Raw genomic sequence first — 23,267 nt, 5'->3', positions numbered from 1 at the left:
GTGAGTCTAGAACTACAGTCAGAGACAATTAGAAGTGAAGCCATAAAACAAAAGTAGATATGGAGGAGTAAAGACCAAAAAATCTACACATTCAAATCACCAAGATTAGATTTGTGCATTTTTTTCTAAAGACCTCTCAATATTAATGATGTTTGTTCACAAGTCGTGATGAACATTTTGTGAGTACAATGACAGGAAGCCATTCTATGTTTCTGCAATGAGGACTCAAGCTTTTCTGGAACTATGTTAAATGTTACTTTCCAAATGACTTCCTGGCCATAACAGATGCCCACAGACAACTCCAAGGTCACCTAAGCATTTTCTTGTTTTCCTGTGATGTATTTAATCTCTTTTAAAAAGACAAAAGAAAAAACACGATAATTTTAAAAAGAACATTGGAAATTGTACAGAGGAAATAGGAAATATTTTCTTTCTTCTCTGTGGATGATATTTGGGAGAGCTTTTGATTCAGTTATTCATAAACCAAAGCACAATGTGAAATTAGTTAGTTATCTGAAATATAATAATTATGTACAGGGAGTGAAACTTAGGCTAACTTTGTTGTGTAATTCAGGTAAAAACTAATACGTTATCTACCCAATGGATAATGGTTGTAGATTGATATTTTATTACGTTAGAATGAATTCAGTTTAGGTAAATAAGTAATATTGTCTTTCTCTTTCTAAGGAATCTATCAGCATGTCCCAGGAAGTAAGTCCTAAATTCTTAAATTAAATATATTTTAACTTTCTTTTTTTAATCAAAGTTATAAAATGAATTTATTTACTTCGTAGAAACATAAGCAGGGAAAGAATGTGGTCCTTCATCCCAGCAAGGTAAATCCTGATTACTTTAGTCTGTTAATCTTCGACTGATGAGATTGCTTTTTCTATCAAACATGGGTCACTTTCTCATTCAGCCAAAAAGAGTATTATTTTTAATTATGATTGTGAAAATGGTGATGTTTTCATTGTTTTGCCAAAATGCTATGGACTAACATGAAAGGAATTCCAGGAAAAGACTTGTGAGCCATTTTTGAGCCACAATGTTAAAGCAGAATATCTTAGAAAGAATTTCTTGTTAAAGGTTCATCACCTTTACTTTTCTTCCTTAATTCTGTACCCTTTTGTTCAAAAAATTATATTTTCTTTGCTATCACTTTATGCTCAAGAATATTACCCTGGATTTCAGTAAATGCTATATCCTTTTGGTTTTGTTTTCTTTTAGGAGAACATTTGTTCCACATTCTGTGAGGTATATATTGATTTCACATCGGTAGTACAATGTGAAGTAAAATATAGTATTAGAACCACATTGAAATTAACCTGGATTTGGAAAAAATATTTCAAGTCAATCAAATTTGAAAACCAAGATTATCTTTAAAGAATGAGACCAAAAGTATACCGTCTTCTCTTAATTCTATGACTAATTCAAATGAAGAAAATATATCTTCGCATGAATCAACTAATACATTTGATTCCCAGATTCTATGAGGAATGAAGAACTTGTCTTTTAATGGTTTTCATTCTTGAAGTCTCAAACTTATTTTCTTCTTTATAAAATTATTTTTCTATTGCAATATTTTCTTAAAATTGACTCAATCAATTTGTTTATCACAGAAACAATATATATTTACTTCCAAAAGCATGTTAGCTGGGCTAGTGATTTATTTTTCCTAATACATAATAAAATAAGTAAGGACTATTAAAATGAGAAAGAAAACTTATCCATGCCTTGCCTAAAATTATCTTGTGCATTCATTCATTCCCTTGACAAAGCATTTATTCAACAAGAACTATGTCCCCAACACTACCTTAGCCTCTAGGAATACAATAATAAATATGATAGTCTCTGGGGATACAACAATAAATAGAATAAACAACAATAAATACCACTGGTTGTATGTTTATCACCAAATAGAAAATTCTATTATAATTCATACAAAACTCTTACAATGTACATTGGTGCTCTTTGACAGAGATATCAGGTATCTGACTCCAGAGGAAAGTATATTTTAAATCAAGCCAGTGTCAAATCAAGAACCTACCATTCACCTTCAATGTAGTTTTAGCCTGAAAAACCTCTCAATATTGCTTAGGGCAGTGTTTCTCAAAGTGCTACCCTTCAGCTAGCAGTATCAGCATCACCTGGGCATGCTTATGCACTTTAAAATGTGAGAACCTCTTGTTTAAGGGGGGTGAAAGAGGGAATAGTCACTAGTATAATAAAGACATGCTGTGGTAGAAATAGCCAAGCAATGAGCACAATGGGAAAAAGTGTCTGGAAAGGAAGAAGCATAGCCATGGCCCGGAGCCTTGTGTCCTGAGGCATAGCCTGAAGACTTCCTACTTAGTGTCCAGGAAGCCTGCTTTACCGTTTCTCTAAGCTTCAGGTCTGTCTCAAATGGAGAGCCAATGGCGGCCTCTCATAAATAACAATTGTGCCCTGTAGAAAGGGTTTGCAGGATTTAGTTTGCCACACACCTCACTAGTCCTACTTTGTAATATTTTTGTCACCTGTCTACACTCCCTAGGCATCTGATATTGTATGAATAATATAGAATTGATGAAAACTTTAAAATGAAACCTATTTTCAGTCACATGTTATTAATTTGACATAGAGTGAGGGCTCTCAATAATTTATTTAATCTGTAATAAATAACATAATTTCTCAGTAGTAGTAGCTTGGGCCATAAATATATTTAATTAACTGCCCCTTCTACTCTAGTACAACTCTAAGGCTAAATCATGCAAGTTAAGTTAATTCTTCTTTTCTTCCCCTAAGGAAACTGCTGAAGTTCCCAGGGAGGTAAGTAATTTTCATTCAAATAAAATGAAATTCATATCACCCAGCCCTGTTTTCTTTTTGTGTATTTTTATAGCAAGTGCTTTTGTTTTCTTAACAGAAAGTTAAGTTTACTGTGGAAGATAAGCAACACCTGAAACAACTGGTAAATTTCTCGTACAAATTATAATTTCATGTAAACCATGATAGTATTGCTGTTTCTTCTCCCAAATGTTCACACAACTCATTCCATCCCAGTGAGTTATTTACCCCCAATTTATAGTAAGTAATATATTTTTTGTTACTTTAATTTCCAGCTATTATCTTATCAAACTTGTGGATTTATAGTTTAAGAAAAATGAGTGTTGAGCAATTATCCAACTGATTTTGAAGGAATTATGAACTTTAGAAAATGTGTTTCAAGTTTAAATGGTGTGAGTGAGATACCAGTGTAGTTGAGGTATCACATTTTTGTCCTCTCAACTTCTCTTTGACAACAGTGTCATAGAAAGATATCACAAGTGTAAAGGTTTCCAAGCCATATATGGGAGGTCATGTAACCCATCCTCTGTGGACTAGAGAAGCTTGCTGTGTGCACAAGGAAAGAGCACCTGCTTTGGAGTTAGCAACTTGTATTCCAACCACAACGTCACAAATCATTACTTAACCTCTCCAAGCTACAGTTTCCTCAACTAAAAATGAGGATAGTTATATTGACCCTGAGGAATTACATTAGATGATATGTATTTCAATTATGCAAAAAATGCTTGGAGCACAGTAGTTAGGTGCATGTAAAAAGAAGGTAACAATTATTGTTATCATATCCCTACACAGAGCAGACATACCTGCTAAAACCTTTAGAACAGAAACAGTCTTTCTTTGAATACTTAAAAATTGGGACTCCCCAGATAAGACCTCTCTTTTTAGGAAATTCTGACTGCTAGAAAGGCCATTCTTAACTTTGTCAAAATGCTTCTAGTAGCATTTTCCTTTTGTACCACTCTTTTAAGGTAATTCTGAATTCATCCAATAATTATTCCCAGGCAATTCTAAAGATCAGTCGACATTCTACATGCCCATTTATTTTCAAATCTCTATGAAATTAAAATTCTCCTGAGTGAAGATGCCACTGTGGCTTTATATTTAATCTCTAAAAAAATCATCAGAGTCAGATCAAAGGCTCTGGAATTTACTAGAAAATTTACTGAGCCAGATAGATAGATAGATAGATAGATAGATAGATAGATAGATAGATAGATAGATAGTAGATAGATAGATGATAGATAGATAGATAGATAGATAGATAGATAGATAGATAGATAGACAGACAGACATAGCAGGCACTATGAAAACTGCTATATATTTTAACAGATATAATCCTACATGGTAAATAATGCTTAGATAAATTAAGCAGTTTGAGCAGGGTCATGGATTCCAATACCCAGGATTAAGGGAATTAAAGTTCAGTTCTATCTGACTCCAAAGACCAGACTTCTTACACACATGGAAAAGAAAATGACAGACACTTACCTTCTAATTCAAGAAATGTTCCTTTCCTTTCTTATACATATTTTTGTTTTTTCCACATAGATATTGTTCTGGAGGCCTTAATAATCAGACAATTTCTTTAATTTTGCAATTTATTATAAATGTAGGAACAGTTACAGTAAATGTTATGTTACTAAACTATTCTTGTTAGGTAAATTTGCCACCATTTATAAATTATCTAATTCAATAAAGTTCTAAGCAACTCGGTTCTTCCAAAATCTGCTTTTGACACAAGGAGGAAATTCAGCATTGGAGTAAATATTGATAATTTTCTTTCTCTCTAGAGCAAAATCAGTCAGTTTTATCAGAAGTTCCCCCAATATATCCAGGCTCTATATCAAGGTCCAACTGTTATGGACCCATGGGGTCAAGTTAAGAGAAGTGCCGTGCCCTTTATTCCCACTGCGGTGAGTGCTGCTTTTTTATTTGTTGTTTGTTTGTTTGTTTTTCTTTTTGTTTTTGGTGAGGGATGAGTTCAGGATAAATATATGTAAAATAGCTAGAGACAAAATGTCCCCAACAAGTTTTAACTGAGAAAGCAGAACAAATGAGAATAAAATCTTGTAGTCCAGAGATTAAATAGCAAAGAAAAAAATAGCCCAAATGTAGTAACAAATAACAATAGTAACCATAGTGACAAATAAGTAATTTAATTTGAATTGTCCTAAGTGTATGTTTCTACATCATTTTGCTTGGCTCCTCATACAAGTCTCTAATATAGGAGGGGATAGTAATCATTAATTTCATGTAACAAAAATATTGTATTGTTAAGAAAATACAAGGAAGTGAAGTGACTTGCCCATGTTCCAAGTATTCTCTACCATTTTGTTTCATAAAACAGTCTGTCTTAAGGAACTTTTTCTCATATGAGGAATAAATAACAAAAGTTTTCTTGACCCTTTTTTTGGTTACAGATCAGACAGCATCTCTCTACCAGTGAGGTAAGGCATTTTACTATAAAGGCAATACCCTGGTAACTAGCAAGATATTATACACTTATTATACACTGTACTAGACAGTCTTTGATGTAGTTTTTAAGCAATAAATCTAGATTTACATAATATAGGAAAATCGGATCTTCAGATCTCTAAGAAAAATCTGGGGAAGGCAGAACAAAAATGTACACATCCAAGGATACAAAGATTAGATCTGTGCTAGTAGACCTTGCCAAAAATGTTAATACTACTTCTTTTTTAAAGATCACCATTAATATTGCTATCACACCAGAAGACATGGTGTAGATCTTACATTTTATAAACAGAGTGGGAGGAATCCAATGTATCATTCTGAAATAAGAACTCTACTTCATCCAGATCCATACAAACTGCCGTTATCCAAACGTCTTCCGGCATATCACACATGATTAAATACATTTTCACATCACACAAGAAATTGCCTAGTTTTACTCCTACTTAATAATGACTAAAAAAGTTCAGAAAAGAGAAATAACAATTTTACAAGTAAGATTAAATGCATCATTTCAATTTTTTTTAAGGAATCTGCCAGCTCCTCTCAGGAAGTAAGTCAAAACCACTTATATTAAATATAGTTAAGAAATTACTTTTTAGTTTGTTATGGTTATAAAGTAAATATTACTTATTTTGCATAAATATAAGCAGGAAACAATGTGGCTATGCATCCAGTCAGATAAAATGTATTTATATTTTTATTGGTTCATTGATATGTCATTCATCACTCACTTAAGAAATATGTATTTAGCAAGTATTATGTCCTTACATGATCTTAGATCTTTGGGATACAACAGCGATTTAAAACACAATAAAAATAAAATTAATTATTCTTCTTTATAAAAGAGGGGTTTTCTGCATATATTCAAGATGAAATTATGTATAACCAATACAGTGAGAATAAAATATCTAATTCTTTATTAAATTTTTTTAAGGAAAATCCAAAGAAGACTGTTGATATGGTAAGGTATTATTTCTATATGAAGCTCTGTTTAGTTCATATTTTCAAAAATTAATATGAATAGTTAGGTCTATCTGAAATGTTCTGCTTTTAATAAAATAGAGTTATATTTGTAAGTTACTTAAAAATATAATTTCTCTCCACCTTTTAATTTGTTTCTCTCAATTGCCCTGAATTCTTTCAATTAATCCTTCCATGTAAGCCAGACTTTCCACATAATTTTTATATAGTTTCCACTGCCTCTTTCTTTTTTTTAATAAAACTTTTACTATTTTTTGAACTGGAAATTTTACTTTTTCTTTTTTACCTGTCATACTAATATCCTTTTTGTAATATGAGAAAGATCTTTAATTCCACAAATATCAAAAATATACTGCTAAGGATTCAATTATCCTGGTCTCCAGATTTTGACTACTTTTTTTTATTTTTCAAGGAATCTTCTAGTAGCTCATATAGTGAGGAGAATGGTACTTTTAATAGAAAACAACTAGTTTATTGAGAAATACTGTACTTTTCTGCTGTTAATTATTTTAAGTAAATTTGGTATTGATAATTTTTTAACAGAGCCACATCAAAATAGCCAGTAGACATGAAAAACACATGTAAGAAATATACACAGAGTCATTTTAGAGGTGTGAAATGAAGTAGATACATAGCCAAGAGTAGCTGTTTTATCCCATGCTTTTGATAATGTTCAGCTGGACTCTGGTTCATTGGTAATAGGCATTTTTAAAATAAGCCAAAGCCAAATCAACATCCTGTCAATTGCCTTCACCATAGTTCTACCCTGAGTCTCTCTTGCTGTTTAAGGGGTTGAATACTGGATTGGGTTATGAGTTGTGTAAATCACAGGTACAAGAACACTTGCTGTGTTACAATGAGCCAAGTGCGTAAGCACAATAGGAAAACTTCCTGGGAGAGGATGAAGCATGGATTGTGGCCCACAGTCTTGTGGCCTGAGGCACAGCCCAACATCTTCCTCCTCAAGGAAGAAGCATGCTTTACCCTTTCTCTCAAATTGGGGGTACCCGGGCACTAAAAAAAAGAAAACAATGGTCTTCCCAGAAAGGGCATGCAGGCTCTGCCACATACCTCAACAGCCTGATTAGTTTTAGTTTTTCTCCTTTCTCTCTCTCTCTCTCCCCCACCTTTGCATCTGCATATACTCCATGAGAATTTGACATTATATGAACAATATAGGTAAATGGAAAATGCAAAACATATTTTCAGTCAAATATCATATGGACACAGAGAATGCTCTGATAATGAATATTTAAACTCATTAAATCCATAATAAATTCCTATAAAGTAGTACTTTGTTTTTTGGTAACAGTGGTTTGGCCTTGAATTATTAAAATAATTAGCTCTAGTTCTCTACTATAATGATATAGACAATATTACTCGTGGGCTATCTAAGTCAAGCTGATTCTCATTTTCTTTCCCTAAGGAATCAACGGAAGTACTCACTAAGGTAAGTAATTTCCATTCAAACAAAATTAATTACATATTATCCCATATTTTCTTTTGTATTTATCTCAGTTTATTTTTATTATTAACAGAAAACTACATTGACTGAAGAAGAAAAGAATCACCTAAAATTTCTGGTAAATTTTCCATGCAAGCCTTTGTAGCGCAACCAGTCTCAGCTTGGACACTGCTGAACTGTGATCCTCTCAAAAAACAAAAAAAACCAAAAAACAGAAAAACCAGAAAACCGCTATTTTTAATAAAGTCTAATTTCTATAAAAGTTTTCCCTATACTTTGTCAAAACTATTACAAAAACATTGTACTAATTGGATCATTGCCATGTATCCACCCAACCATTATTCCCCAGTTATTCTAAAAACCCATTGATTTTTCATTTTGTAAAAACAGGAAATTATCCTGAAGGCAGATGCCACTGTGTTTAATTCCAATTTTAATCTCTATAATAATCTATAGTTGGACCCATACAGATGGTTCAAAATACAACACAGAGGAAAGGGATATTTATTAATAGGTGACAGGCACTATACCAAGTGCTCTCTCTATGTTAATTCATTTACTTCTACAAGGTAAGTGACACTCAGAGATTAACAATTGACTCAGTGTCACAGATTCTTCTAAGATAAATCACACATTCTATATGACTCTAAGGACAAGAGTGTTTCCACCAGACATGGAAAAGAAGCCACAATCTGAGACACTTATTTAGTAAATTAAGAAATTATCCCCTTGCCTTCTTACACACACCTTTTTTTCTTTTCTCTTTTTTTTTTTTTCTGCTTAAGTATTTTGGCATTGGGGTCTGAAATAACCAAAGAATATTCTTAATTCTACAGTTTATTTTATGACTGTAAACATAGAGTTAATTTTATATGAATAACCTCTCCTTTGCTTAACTCTGTTTGGTATCATTTAGAATTTATCCAAATAAATAAAGCTTTAGTTTATTTGGTTATGTCCAAGTGTGCTCTGACACATCACATAATGGGAAAATTATAATTTTTTCTAGAACAAAATCAACCAATATTATCAGAAATTAACCTGGCCCCAGTATCTCAAGACTATTTCTCAGTATCAGAAAACTATGAAGCCGTGGAATCACGTTAAGACAAATGTTATCCCCTATCTGGTGAGTTCTCCCTTTTATTTTCAATTTTAAAAGCCGGGTTATCTTTTATAGTAAAAATAAGATAGGGAAATTAAATTCCAACAAGCTCTCAAGTAGAAGCTGAAACAAAATTAAGTAAAAATTCTAGGCTGGAAATTAAATTAAATTAAATTAATCATATAGTACAAATATAGTTACAATAAGCAGAAATAATTATAATGATAAGTTGTGTTTACATTAGATTTAAATTTCTTAAGTGTTTGCTTATAATATTTCAGTTTATTCCTATAGCAATTCTTCAAGGTGGGTCAGCATAGAGAATATGACTTCCATTTCACAAAAGTATCTGAAATTCCAAAAAGTAGCCTGACAAAGCTCTAATTAACATTTCTCCTTTATTTCATTTTTTTTAAAATGTGACTTAAGAAACTTTTTTAACATTAGGAATAAGTGGGAGAGCAAGAAATTGCACCCAGAGAACTGACAGTTTAACATAAAAATATAGGATTGGAATCAGAAGCCCTGACATAAATAAGCTTTTGACTTTGGTCAAGTCACTTCATTTATCAGGATTTTTTAAATATGATTTAATTTATTAGATATAAATATAGCATTTAAAGATATCTGCCCCATGATAAGAGAAAATAAGAATTTAGCATCTGTAGTTTGAATATGAAATGCCAAAATGATGCTCTAAATATTTCCATGGAGTGGTAAATATTCTTTTTGTTTTTTATTATAAGCACATAGCTAAAATATATTATTCCTTTCTCTTTTAAAGAGATACCTTTAAGATTCTTGAATTAACTGCTTCCACTTGATTATGGTAAGTATCTTTAGGCTTATAATTTAAACAATAAATAGGAGTTTTGTATGAAGAATGCATAATGTTGTTGATAGAGTTTCAACTTTAATTAAATCATACTTGGTTTATGAAATATTTTAAATTTTGCTTACACCTTTTTGATTCACAAATGTAAGTGATCTGTGTATTTGCATGCATCTTATAAATATTTTGAAAATAAATTATAGGAAAGATTCTCTATAGCTGATCACACATTCAGCCAGAAGCAACAGCTCTGAGTGGAAATTGTCACAAGCGTAATGGTCACAGGGATGTTAAATTATCACCTTCGAGTTCAGACTCAGAATTTCAGTTTGGTGGAAGAGAGTTTTCCTACACAAGCTAGTTTAAAACAAATTCTCTGCATTATTTTCTCTGGAAAAATCACCACTGTTTTAAATACACAAAACCTACTTTTCTTAGTGGCTCTCTTTGACATTTTAACCATTGCCTTAAAGCCATGATGAAGGGCCAAGGAAATGAATATACAACAATGTTGCTTTTTTGTGCAGTCACCTTTTCTTTTTCTTACGTTGTCCTTGCAGTATATAGGTCATCTCCAATCTTGGAATTCTGTCTCACTCAAGTTATCTTCTTGTTCCTTTTATATGTCCTGCAGTGAGACAAAGTAGGTTTCAGAGAAATGAGTAATAACAGTGGTAGTAATTTACTGAGGCCTTACAATGCTAGTCATAATTCTAAGCCCTTTGCCTATATTAACAAATTTCATATTCACAAAAAACCGAGGAGGTGGTTAATATTATCAGCCAATTTGAGATAAGGAAACTGAGGCCCATGGAAGTTAAAAAAATTGTTCATAATCACCCTGCAAAAGTGGAAGAGCCAAGACTCTAACACAGATTTCCAGCTCTAGGACTCCAACACACCACTACTGATGCCAAACTACACCTAAAGTCCAGCTAGGGGATTTTTTGGCTTTAAGTACATTGTCACAAACATGATTTGCTTTGTCATGTCATTTTGGCTCTCCAAACGATGAAAAGGGGTCAGAAAACTTCACAAAATGATTTTATGTGAGAAAAATAATAACTATTATGAATAAGAGCTGACATTAAGCTGTATTTTATAAATAGCAATATTTCCATTGCTATAGTTATTTATACATTTATTTTACACTTTTAAAAAGCTGATCATGTGTTCTATACTGTGAGAGACATGAGGGAGACAGAAATAAGGTAACAAACTTATCCTCATTAAGCTCTATTCTAGACAAAGACACAGGAATGGCAATATGAGGTGCCAGATGCTAAATTAGAGGCATGAGAAGTATCTGGTAGTACAAAAAGGTCAAGTGATGCATCAGACTTAAGTCATAAACTAAGTCTTTCGGATAATTAGAACTAGACTAAGCAAAGCAATGGCAGAGAAAAAAAAAGTCAAAAGGTATTGAATTGGCAGAAAAATTACAAAAGAAATAGAGAAACCAAAATATGCACAGTAGATTTTAAAGAATTTAATAATTTTAAGCAATTTCTTAAAGTATCAACCCAAGGTCATTATGCATAATGAATTTTTTTTCCTAAAACCTAGATTTCAATTAGATAAAAGGGTTTTAAATGTAGAAAGCATTTGATGTCTAATAAACTATTTAGAAAACAAGAATAAATTTTCCTTCAAAACTGGCTGAAAATGTAAATATTTACCACTTAATGAATAAATATAAATATTACTTTTATATGCTGGATTGAAGAACCTGGCTATCAATTTTCACTCATTCATTAAATTGTTCCACAAATAGTTATTAAAACCTTACTATGTGCTAGGTGTCATGTTGGGCACTAAAAAATATTAACTAATAATCATTATAAATAACAACATTCTGCTAGAATAGGATGGATGGGTATGTGAGGGTTCTGTATACAAGCATACATTATTTCTTGAATATAAATCTAATAGATAATATAGTATTATCTTTTCTTTTTAGGCTTGACTGGAAAATCTATGTTCTACATTTTCTTATCTACCACTTTACTTCATACTGCCAACATGTTTGGAGAGGCCCACTAATAAGACAGAAGTGTTGAGGGAAACGAAGACTGTGCAGAATATTTCCTGAATTATTTATATTCTCCCTGTTAGTTCATGTTGAATATACTGGGTTTGTATGGTGGTTTCATAAAACTTAGCTGATGATTATTTAAAATGCTTTCCCTACTCTTTCTGGGTTGCAGAACTACATTTCTTTTCCTCTGAAAATAAAATTTCAAGTGCACTCTTTGGTGTGTAATCATCATTTCCATTGTTCATACTGGCCCACTAGGCTATGGATGATAATATTAGCAGTCCTTTAACAATCACTTTAAACCAGCTTGGCTACCACCAAAATAACTGTACACTTTCTGGGTAATGCAATTTTACTTCTCGTAATGGATAACCTTGAACACTATAAATTATATTCTCCAAACACAGCTAGGTTTACAGTACTATTCAACCATTGTTTTACCAACTTTTGATTTATTTGATTTATTTATTTAATCTGCCACAGCATTAATCCCAAACCTTCACCAGAGCCCTCAATCCTCCTCTCCCAGGTCACATTGTCACACTAAAGTAGGGAGTCAGGCATTGAGAACATAAACCTTCCAAGGCCCCCCATTAATGGTATCAACAAGTGGAGAAACAGGAAAAGCAAATAAGTGGATTCATGCATGGAATGTAAGGGAAAACTCTAAGGGGGTGACATGTCCAAGAAGACAAAGGGATAGGGAAAGATAAAGGAAAGTGGATTTAGGAGGAAGGGATAAAGACGAAAATTATTTGAGCTTAGAAATTTGTGTTAAGCATCTGCTTATGATGGGAAGACATTGGAGGAGTTTTCACAGGGGAGTGACATTATATGATATGTACCTTTGGTGAAAAGATTTGAAAATTGGAGACTTTTTCTTTGACACGGTAGAATACTCCAATCCTTTAACCCTCTCATTGTATTCCATTCTATCCAAGCCCTCTTTAGGCTCACTTCTTCTTATTCAAGCTGAACACTGAAGGGGTTTTCAGAATGAGGTAACATATGCCATATATTTTGAAAGGGTAAGAGGTAGAAACTAAGAGAATTTTTCTTTGTCTTCGTAGAACACTCCATCCCTTAACACTCTGATTACATTCCATTCTCTCTATTTCTTATTCGCCTCACTTCCTTTCTTGCACAGCTCAGAATTCACCCTTGATTTTTTAAAATATCATCTTGATAACTCATGTAAGTCTTTGCACCTCTGCACTTAATCCTACTGGAAAAAATCCAACCAGGAACTAAATTTCTATTGCCACTCCATGCAAGGAGCTGAGCATTAAAGTAAGTTTGTTTTTTAACATTGTTGGTCACCAAAGACTACTTGTCAGACTTTGTCTTGTTGGCATTAGAGTTAGCTGCCTTCTTCAACACTCCCTAAACTTCCAATTATCTCACTGGAAAAAAATTTGCCTTTCTACTTTATTGACAAATATTGTGTCCATCAAGTCTAAACACTATCCACCTCCCTAGTATGACACTTCAATAACTTGATCTAACTCTGAATGTAACTTTAACTGTCTCCTTCAAGTCTCAAGGGATGTGGTGATCTTCCTCTAGTTCAAAGCTAACAGCTTTTTTGGTGCTTTTTAAATTTTCCTCTGTAATCTATCCTTTTCAATAATGTTCAGTGGGGCAAAGTAATAATGATGACTATCATATCTAAAACCAATTGAACAGCTATGTGCAGGGTAATTTATATATTTGTCTCAATTATCCTTACAATTATTAATATTACTCTTATATTTCTAATAGCTATTAATATTATACCTTGCAGATGAGGAAATTTTAGTAGAAAAAGAATAAGTTGTCCCCGGGGCATCATTCTATTTGGACCTGTTGATATTTACTTCCTGGTAATTCTTATAATGGTCTTTATCTAGCTACTTTTTATAGGTATTTTGCAGGACTTCTTTTCTTTCTCCTGCACAAACATTGATGTTCTCTAGGGCTCTGACCTCAGCCACTTCTTTTCAAATTCAACATATTTTTTCCTAAATGATCTTATCCACTTTAAACATTTTAATTGCCACATACAATCAGCTGATTAAAATCAACTCCTAATTATCTAGATAACTTCAGCTCTAAATTGCTGTCCCCCAATATTAGACAGACATACCCAATTGACTTCTGAAACTCTCTATATATGGTTAGCTTCCCAAATTAAATTGTAAGCAATATTAGGGGTAACGTGTAAGCAGAACTTCACTTGAGTCCCCAGTGTTAAAACATTATCTGGTATTTGGATGAATTCCATATATTTCAGACCTAATATTTTATTACAGTAAATTAAACTGGAGCATAGCATTTATCATAGCTCCTAAAATTTTATGCCATAGCACATGGTGAAAACACCTTTAGGACCTGAAATGTTTCCCAGTAGGTGATACCAATCTCCCGGTGAATCTATAAAAAGAAAATCTCAATAAAGCACCCATAGAATGGCTACTTTTAAGCAATTTTATTTCCTGGTAAGCCCTCCAAGACAAATTAATTGCAAAGTGTAGCCCTAGGTAAGTAAATGAGGTGACTTCCACTTAAGGAAGTTTAGCCAGAAGCCAATTAGTTGTTGAAAGACATCTGCCAAAAGACATAGTTTTGGCTTTGATGTCATTTATGTTAGGTAATGCTGACAGTAGTTAAATAGCGGGACCAGATTTTATGTGAAGGGTCTTCCTAGTCAGACTAATAAAGCCATACATTCTTTTGTCACTCTCTAGAAGAGAAGTACAAAATATATTGTATATTTTCTGAAACAACCAATTCATAATATTAATGTTCATAGGGTCAATCAAAATGAAGCTTTTATTTTGGGCCTGCATTGTGTGTGTCGCTTCTGCAAGGGTGAGTAAGTGGACTTTTTAAATTACAGCAATAATATACCCATCAAGTAATTATAGACAGGGATTCGTGTTAATGCTATAAATTATTATAGTGTTGATAATGATGCAGCAGAGAGATATGTTAATGGGCATGTGGTTTGCTGTGCCAAACTTTTCAAAAGAAATTTTTAAAAATCTGAATTAAAAAAGTTGTGTAATCTGAAAATGAATAAACAGCAAGGAGAAGAAGTGAATTCAGAAATGCAGTGGGCTGGAGAAAGATAAAATTAAAGGGAACCAGAATTCCATGTAGATGATCTTCACTGGTTATGTCTTCAAATTATAGAAAACTGGATTAGGCTTCCTCTGGCAGTGAAGTCGCACTGCTGGAGGTATTTATGTAGAGTCACAAGGAATACTTGATGGAGTTAAAGTAAATGGACATAATGACTACCAGTGTATTCTAAATAGATGAGCCTCTAATGTAAGAAATAGCTGATGGAAAATTCTTAATCCTAGCCAACAAGTGAGCTAAATATCCTCTTTTGGAAAAAGAGAAAATTATGACATCTACTCCATAGGATGGCTTTGAAGATTAAATATGATAATTATATAAAGTACTTAACAGAGCACCTAGGATATAGTAGGAGCTCAAATGCTACATGTTATTATTAACTATTATTATCTGATTATTGACTGATACTACTAATTATCACCCTGTGCAAACTTCAAGATATTTTCCAATCTCCTAAATTCACCTGAATTAAATTCTAATTGCTAAAATAGTAAATGATGAGTTTCCTACACTATCTTGTCATTCTTATCTCATGCTCTGTTGTATAATCTGTGAGAAATTCATAAAAGATATTGAAGCTTAACTGGAAAACAAGTGGACATATGGTCCTTCTGCAACTGTTAAGAGGTGGCTACAAACCACATATATACACACAAACACACACACAAATGCAAACAAAACCTGAGAGGTGAAAGAGAACAGCAAAACAAGATACATGAAAAAGACTGAATGATTTTTCAGATGGTAAGATTTATGTACATGTAGAAAATTACAAACCGAAATCTATCAGCCAATGTGAAATTTCCTGAGACAATGGTCTATGTTAAAAACATATAATGATGATAACAATAATAAACAAATAATTTATACTAGTGATTTATATTTCAAGAAGAAATTAACTATATTAATAATACAGTTGTACAAATTCTTCAGTAATAAAATCTGGGTACAGATGTTTTCAAATGAATAACCATAGTGAATTAATTTTTTTCCTTTTGTTTTAGAAGTGTTTCTACTTCATTGATGAGGTAAAACTTTTTTTTCATCTGTGTATAAATGTATTTGTTTTTACCTTAAAGTATATTTTACGTTTTAAAACTCTCTGATTTTTTACAAGGCAATTTTGTGACAACTATTGCTGTTAAAATATTAATGCTATTAATCTCTTCTTATTTGATAGAAAAATATTTGTGGAGTATAAATATATTTAAACATATTTACTGTAAGGTCTTTATTTCTTTTAAATGAGCAGAAGCACTAAGTAAGTGTACTCCCTTTAGAGTGTGATAAAATTTTTGCTATACCCAGGTTTCCTCCTCATGCCTCTATAAAATTTTATGACAGTATTGTACTAAGTTTACTTCAGCAAACTAAGTGATGAATCTGGGAAGGCTTTGCCTGTATGAAAGATTAGAGCAGAAGAAAGCATGACCTAGGAACCACCAGCAGGAGAAGTATGTCCCAAAATGTTAGATGACTTCTGTGCAGCAAATACTCATAAATTATCTCTATGCAGGACACCAAAACATTCATCACTTGACTGATATTAGAATTTTTTTAGTTCTTTGTCATTTTTGCCTCAATTCTGATGACAGGAGCATGCTAATAAAATGATACTGGTATCTATCCACAAGCATGCAGTAGATAAACATGACAATCTATCAAGGAAAGGCCAAGGGATATGATCTGGATGTGCACAGTTTGAACCAAATACCATTAGATATATGGAGAAGAAGTAGAAAGGTTGTGAAAATAATTTTACAAATGAAAACAATATGAGATACTACTTTGAATTTCTTATAAGAGTTAAGATTTTAATCATAAGAATCTAGGGCTCTCTGGTCACAGCATGAATCATTGACATTTGTCTCTGTGAACACTCTGGAACATCTATCACTTGTGTATTATGCATCATACCTTCAGGTGACAATATGATCCAGGAGCAAATATTTTATCTCAGTAATTCAGGAAACCAACCTAATATTGGAAAGAATATGGTACACAATATTAAATTTTAATGAAGAAGCTTGATAGCTGGGAAACAGTAACCCAGACACAAGCAAAGAAACCTTGTCTGTTCTTTCCAATACCTAAGATCGAGCATGTGGACAGCACAGAGGAGGCACTCATTTTATCCTTTTTAAAAAAAAATTCTTGAAAATCTATCAAGAAAAACAAAATATCCCAAAGCTACTGAGGAAAAATCTACATTCATTGAGAAGTTATATTGCAAAGCCTTGTTTAGTCCCTAGGGATTCTGTGATAAACCTAAATGATGATCTAATATAAATATCTGGTGTAAATAAGTCACTAGCCACAGAATTAATCAAAACATTTGGTTCCCTGTACATAAGTATTTATAAATAGTTATGAACAAGAAAATTTAAAGAGAGTGTAGAAACACTGGGACCAGTAGGACATTAAAATCGGTCATTGCCGATCTACTTTGTAATAAGGTATTTAGAATAACAGGACTGGGTCTACACAGTCATAGGAAAACAAGGCAAACAACTATATCGCTTAAGAAAGAAAATTCCAGGTTACTCAGAGAGTTTTGGCACTTATAGTCACTCTGAATGCCAGTAGAGATCTAAAGAAAGCTTTTTTTCAGGGGCCTGAAACTTAAAACCAACTTTGTTTTCTTTGTTGTTTTAGAATTTTGTCTCATCCAGTGAAGAGGTAAAATATATCTATATTTGTTTATATTTTAAGAAATATACATATATTTTAAGAAATATATTTTATATTATTTTCTTTTTAAAATAGCATTTTCTGCCTAATAACATTAAATAATTCAGTATTATTAAGTTTTTCCCTGAAAAGCTAAGTAATTTCAGAACATGTTATCTTTTCTTGCTGTGATGGTCTCATTTAAAAATGCATCTATAAGGATGAGCATATTTATATTTACACATACTGTAATTTTTTATTCATATTGATATCCTGCCCAATTTCACTGCCAATTCATTAGGTAAATACTTTTAAATGAAAATTATATAAATAAAGTTTTATATCATAGAAATGTATTGCTGATTCTAAAAAGGCAGTATTTTCCAACAAATATGAAAATTGTGTCTATGTTTATCAATAGTGCATGTTACTGGCAGGTTAACTTGGAATACATGAAAAGAAAATAGCTCCATCCACCAGTTACCATTAAAGTAAACATATGATAAGAAATATTAAATATGGCTTATTATATTTTAAATGATATTTATGTTATATAAATGTTTACTTTCTTGAATTATAATTGGGCTAGGCAATGAATCAAATAATCTAGAGTCTTAATATATAAACAAATACATACCAAATTTGCTCAGAAAACTGATAAAGTTATAATAGGAAATAAAATTTCATGTGTGTGAGACTAAGAAATGTCTTAATTTTCTATAAATTCTTACATAAGGTTGTGACCTTGGAGCTCCCTGACAGTTTTACATACATGTAATAGACAAACCTAGAGAAATTAAAGGAAAATGAGGAGGTCCTTCTACCAAAAATAATCATGTGAAATGTAATAGTAAATGCATTAGTAATATTTAGAATTTTCTCATTTAAAACACAAACACTAAAAAAAAAAAAAAAACACAAACACTATCAGGAAAATTAAATATGAAAAGCCCATAGTATATATTGTGAAATGATCATCACAATTAGTTAACATCCATCACCACGTATAGTTACACTTTTTTCTCGTGATGAAAACGTTTAAGATCTGCTCTCTTAGCAACTGTTAAACACACAATACAGTATTGTTCACCATAGCCAATTATATCTCAATTGGGAAAAAAAAAAAGCCAGCAGTCATCATCCACATCCAGTCTGCTTTCCTTCTTAATAACGATTTAAGATGCCTAGCCTTGAAGGAGTAGAAGCGTTGAGGAAGGGTGGGAGGAATTCAGAAGGACACCTAGAAAAGGTATAACGAAGTGAATGCACCCCTGGGGCACTTTAGAGACTCAGCGGGTCCTGAGGGCATCCAGCTAGGCGTGCTGTGCAGATAAGGAGGCTTGGAAGGACTGATCCTATACTGTGCATCTTCTTTTCTTCTATTGTTGTCCTGGCCTAGCTGGCATATTGTGCAGTTTATAACACTCCAATTCACCGACACACAAAATATTTCCTTCTACATTGAGGTTTATTCCATTTTCTTCAGAAATGATTAGTTCTTATTTTGTAAGTGTTGCAAGCACATTAGCCTTGAGAATGAGACTAAATTGGAATTCTTTAAAAAATAACCTTCACTCATTGTACATCATCACAGTCATAACATAAGTAATGTAGAGATAAGATAGAGGTAATCAACTTTGACTTCTTTGCTCTCGTTTAGGATTACAGAGGCAATCCTGGCAGTCGTTACCCAGTTAATCCAGCTCTGAATATTCCTTATCCCATGCCAGACAGTGATTTCGCTCTTCCTGTCTATCCTACAAGGAATAAGTTCCCCAATTACCCTGGGAATCCTGACCGTGATGCCGGGGTACCCTCTTATCCCTGGGTTCTCACTGCTCCTGGAGCTCCCCTCTACCACATTCCTAGTTTTCCCATACCTTCTTGGTTGTCCCGTCATCCTCTCCTTCCTTGGGCTTTCCGCCTTGTTCCTCCCTCAAAAAGACCTATGGGGCCTTATTTCCCACCTGATACAGCTGCACCTACTGCAGCCGATCCACATGTACCTAAGCCTCTTGCCCCACTTACTACAAACCCACCTACTATCCCAGAGATTGAGCCACCTGCTGTGACAGAGCCTGATGAAGCAGAGCCTGCAGCAGCTGCCCCAGTACCTCAGCCCTCTACTTCTCTTGACCAGGTGGGTTGCCTCAGTCTTACTCCTGTGATCGTGAGAGATGTAGGAGCAGGAAAGAAACACAGTCTCTCCACAAGCAGACATATACTGTATCAGCTGAAATATTCTGAACAGCTTTACTGAGATACAATGACATACAGCAAACTACAAATACTGAAAGTGTATACTTTGGTAAGTTTTTGACATATATATACACCCATGAAAAAAATCACCAGGATAATGAATATATCCACCACAGCCAGAAGTTTCCCCCTGTTTTTTTTAATATTCCCACCCTCCCCTTTTTTCCTGTCCTTGATCTATTTTCTGTCATTACAGATTGGTTTGCATTTTCCAGAATTTGATATAGGTGGAATCATACTGTATATACTTTTTCGTGTCTGGTTTCTTTCACTCAGCACAATTATTTTGAGATTTATCCATGTAGTTATGCATATCAATAGTTCAGTCTTTTTATTTTTTTTGGAAAGTAGTATTAGATTATATGGATGTATCATAATTTTTTACCCATTCATTTGCTGATGAACATTTTAATTTCCAAACTTGATGCCATTTATTTATATCCAATTATATATTGCATACTGTACTGGCTTAAATTGCACAGTTCAATATTAAAGTGATTAGATGGACAGCCCTGCCTTGTTTCTGACATTAGGGGAAAGCTTTTATTCTAGGATACCATTAGGTTACTGTGATTTTCACCTTTAGTAAACAGGAACAGAGAAACATTTTGATCTAAGGCTAATTTTTCCCATTGCAGAAATCAAACTATTCTGAGTGCCCTGTGAATTCTGAGCTTTTTTTACTCTGGCTTATGTGATCAAAAACTTTTTCCTGCCCTGTGTGAGCACTAGATATTGTTCCATTTTGTCCTTTCAGGTGGTTCTTTACCTGACCTGAGGTAGTATCTTCATATGAATAATATATACTTGGTTGAAAACCTTAGGATAACCTATTTTTTTTTTATTTATTTATTTATTTATTTATTTATTTATTTATTTATTATTTATTTATTTATTTATATTAAAGTATAGTTGATTTATGATATATTAGTTTTAGGTATCCATCATAGTGATTTGATATTTTTATAGATTATACTCCATATACACTAATATGTATAAAATAGATAACTAATAAAAAAAAAGTTGAAAGAAAAAAAAGTTATTACAAAACAGTGGCTATATTTCCCTGTGCTGTACAATATATTTTTGTTGCTTATCTATTTTATACATAGTAGTTTGTATCTCCTAATCCCATACCCCTATCTTGCCCCTCCTCCCTTCCTTCTCCCCATTGATAACCACTAGTTTGTTCTCTATAATTGTAAGTCTTTTTCTGTTTTGTTATATACATTCATTTGTTTTAATTTTTAGATCCCATATATAAGTGATAACATAGAGTATTTGTCTTTCTCTGTCTGACTTATTTCACTAAGCATAATACTCCTACGTCCATTCACGTTGTTGCAGATGGGAGAATTTCACTCTTGATTATGGCTAAGTAATATTCAATTGTGTGTGTGTGTGTGTATATACATACATATATATATATATATATATATATATATATATATATATATATATATCACATCTTTATCCATTCATCTATTGATGGACACGTGCATTGTTTCCATATCTTGGCTATTGTAAATAATGCTGCTATGAACATAGGCTAACCTTTTTAGATCTTTGTATCTATGTCTTTGTTCCCCTTTTTCCTTCAGATTCTCTGCCCTGTGAATTTCAGCTATCTTGGTCTTCCTGGGCACCCAGGTCCATCTCCCTTCACTAAGTCCTGGAAACAATCCAGGCAGTAAGATAGGACAATCATAGGGTTCATCTCCTTTGCTTCCTGTCTCTTAGGGATTGCTGTTCTTCATAACTTGATGTTTAGATCTTGAGGAACTGTTGCTTCTGATATTTCTGTTATTTTTAAAATTTGTTTCAGGCAAGGGGGTATATCCAGTTTCTGTTACTCATATTGACCTAAAGAATAGTTCTCTAAACTTTTTAAAAACAATGATTTTTTGAAAAATATGTAGAAGCACTTTGTCCCCAAGTGTTAGTAAATGTGCCTGTTTTATAAAAGGGAAAGTGGGATTCCAAAGTACTTCGAAGATACTCTGAACCCTGGGCACAGGCTGAAAACAAATGAGAGCTTAAATCCAACAGTGAATAATTTCTAAAGTATATTGTCACTAATTGAATACTCCTAGTAGTTGTTTCCTAGAAGGGGGTACCAACTTTCCTTCTTGTTCCCTTTTTCTGATAGGGATCAGGACCAAGTTAAATGGTTGCTTGGAACGACTCCAGAGAAGTCTGAAGAGCCATCCTTATTTTCCAATACTCCACACATTAACATGTTTCTTCAGTAGGTTTCTTTGACACAAAGCACTCTCCTTCTACCAGTATATACATACCTGTAGTTCATGACTCACACGAAGGTAGAGAGAAATTTAAGAAAGTATGGATAAAAAGAAATTGATAAAAGAGGGCCTTGAAAACACTGCTAAATATCTTAGACTGTTTCCTGTAGCCAAAGGAATTTATAAAGGACCTTCATTGAGTAATTTGACCAGTTCTTTGTTTCCAAAAGCTAAGTCTGATGGCTTAGAGGATTCTAAATATGAGTTTGAAGAAATCACCAGGGCACAACTTCTTAAGGAATAAAGATTACCCAGAAAACATAGGTCCAATACTAGGAAATGAAGTACATTTTATCATTTTGCTGTTGTTGTTGTTGTTTGTTTGTTTTGTTTTGTTTATTAGGTAAAGAAATGAAATTTTCAAGAGAAGAGAGTACCATGCATTTGTTTCTGTAAGTCATACGTGATCATGAGATTTTAAAATCATGAATTATATAGATGTCATCTTCTGAACCCACTTTTGGATATATTTTTACTCTATGAAATTCAGAAAGTGGGGTATGAAGAGATACTGCTAATCTGTGCCTAAGATCTCTGAAATTAGGAACTCATACCCTGTGTAAGAAACTCAGGCAACTTTTGGACAGTTCTTCCTGACATTGATCCAAATGGATTATGACTTGAAAATCCTAAAATAATAGAGGTCAATATAGGGAAGAAACTTCCATAGGGGGAAGGGGGTTGAGTTATGGGTGAAAGAAACCATTTTTAAAGTTCTCACAGATCATTTTGTATGTTATTTATTCAACTGCCATTCTTACCCCACACTGAGAACCACTGCTTTAGAAAACAAATATACAAAGAGACAATTTAGATCTCAAATCTCCTGTCCCCACCTCCTCCCCTGCCCCAGCCTTGCCTCCCACTTGTCATTACACACTGTCCTGGAAAGAAAGGCACTGGTCAACTAGCTCATTGGTTACACTCATTCCAAGCTCTTATTCCTTTATCCCTTTGTAAAGCTGTTCCAATTTTACTGTTATAAATATTCACTGGACAGGAAAATGGCAAGGATTTATTTGACTGTCAGCCAAATCAGAATTTCTACTGAGGTGACATCAGTACTTAAAGTAGAATTGAAGACCAAACTTGATAGCTTTTAGTATTGTTGATGATGCCTCTTAACAGCAGCTTTGCCAAGGAAATTAAAAGGCTTAAATGTTGAGTTAAACCTTGTCTACTGCTATATT

General features: G+C 33.0%; 1 protein-coding gene across 1 annotated transcript in view; it reads left to right on the top strand.

Moving 5' to 3' along the window:
• LOC309660867 (alpha-S2-casein-like) overlaps positions 1 to 18,348 on the top strand; it is a 35,947-nt gene extending 17,599 nt beyond the window's left edge. The window contains exons 3-11 of the mRNA XM_082461944.1: positions 688 to 711; positions 795 to 836; positions 2,785 to 2,808; positions 2,906 to 2,950; positions 4,617 to 4,800; positions 6,147 to 6,262; positions 7,709 to 7,732; positions 7,821 to 7,865; positions 8,757 to 18,348. Of these exons, the coding sequence (XP_082318070.1) occupies positions 688 to 711; positions 795 to 836; positions 2,785 to 2,808; positions 2,906 to 2,950; positions 4,617 to 4,800; positions 6,147 to 6,262; positions 7,709 to 7,732; positions 7,821 to 7,865; positions 8,757 to 8,906 (654 nt within the window). The 3' untranslated portion in view covers positions 8,907 to 18,348. The remainder of the gene's footprint in view (positions 1 to 687; positions 712 to 794; positions 837 to 2,784; positions 2,809 to 2,905; positions 2,951 to 4,616; positions 4,801 to 6,146; positions 6,263 to 7,708; positions 7,733 to 7,820; positions 7,866 to 8,756) is intronic.
• The last annotated feature ends 4,919 nt before the right edge of the window (positions 18,349 to 23,267 follow it).

Source organism: Balaenoptera physalus, assembly GCF_965194825.1.
Source record: "Balaenoptera physalus genome assembly, chromosome: 5".
In the NCBI taxonomy this organism is placed as follows: domain Eukaryota; kingdom Metazoa; phylum Chordata; class Mammalia; order Artiodactyla; family Balaenopteridae; genus Balaenoptera; species Balaenoptera physalus.
This window is presented reverse-complemented; position numbering and strand designations above follow the sequence as displayed.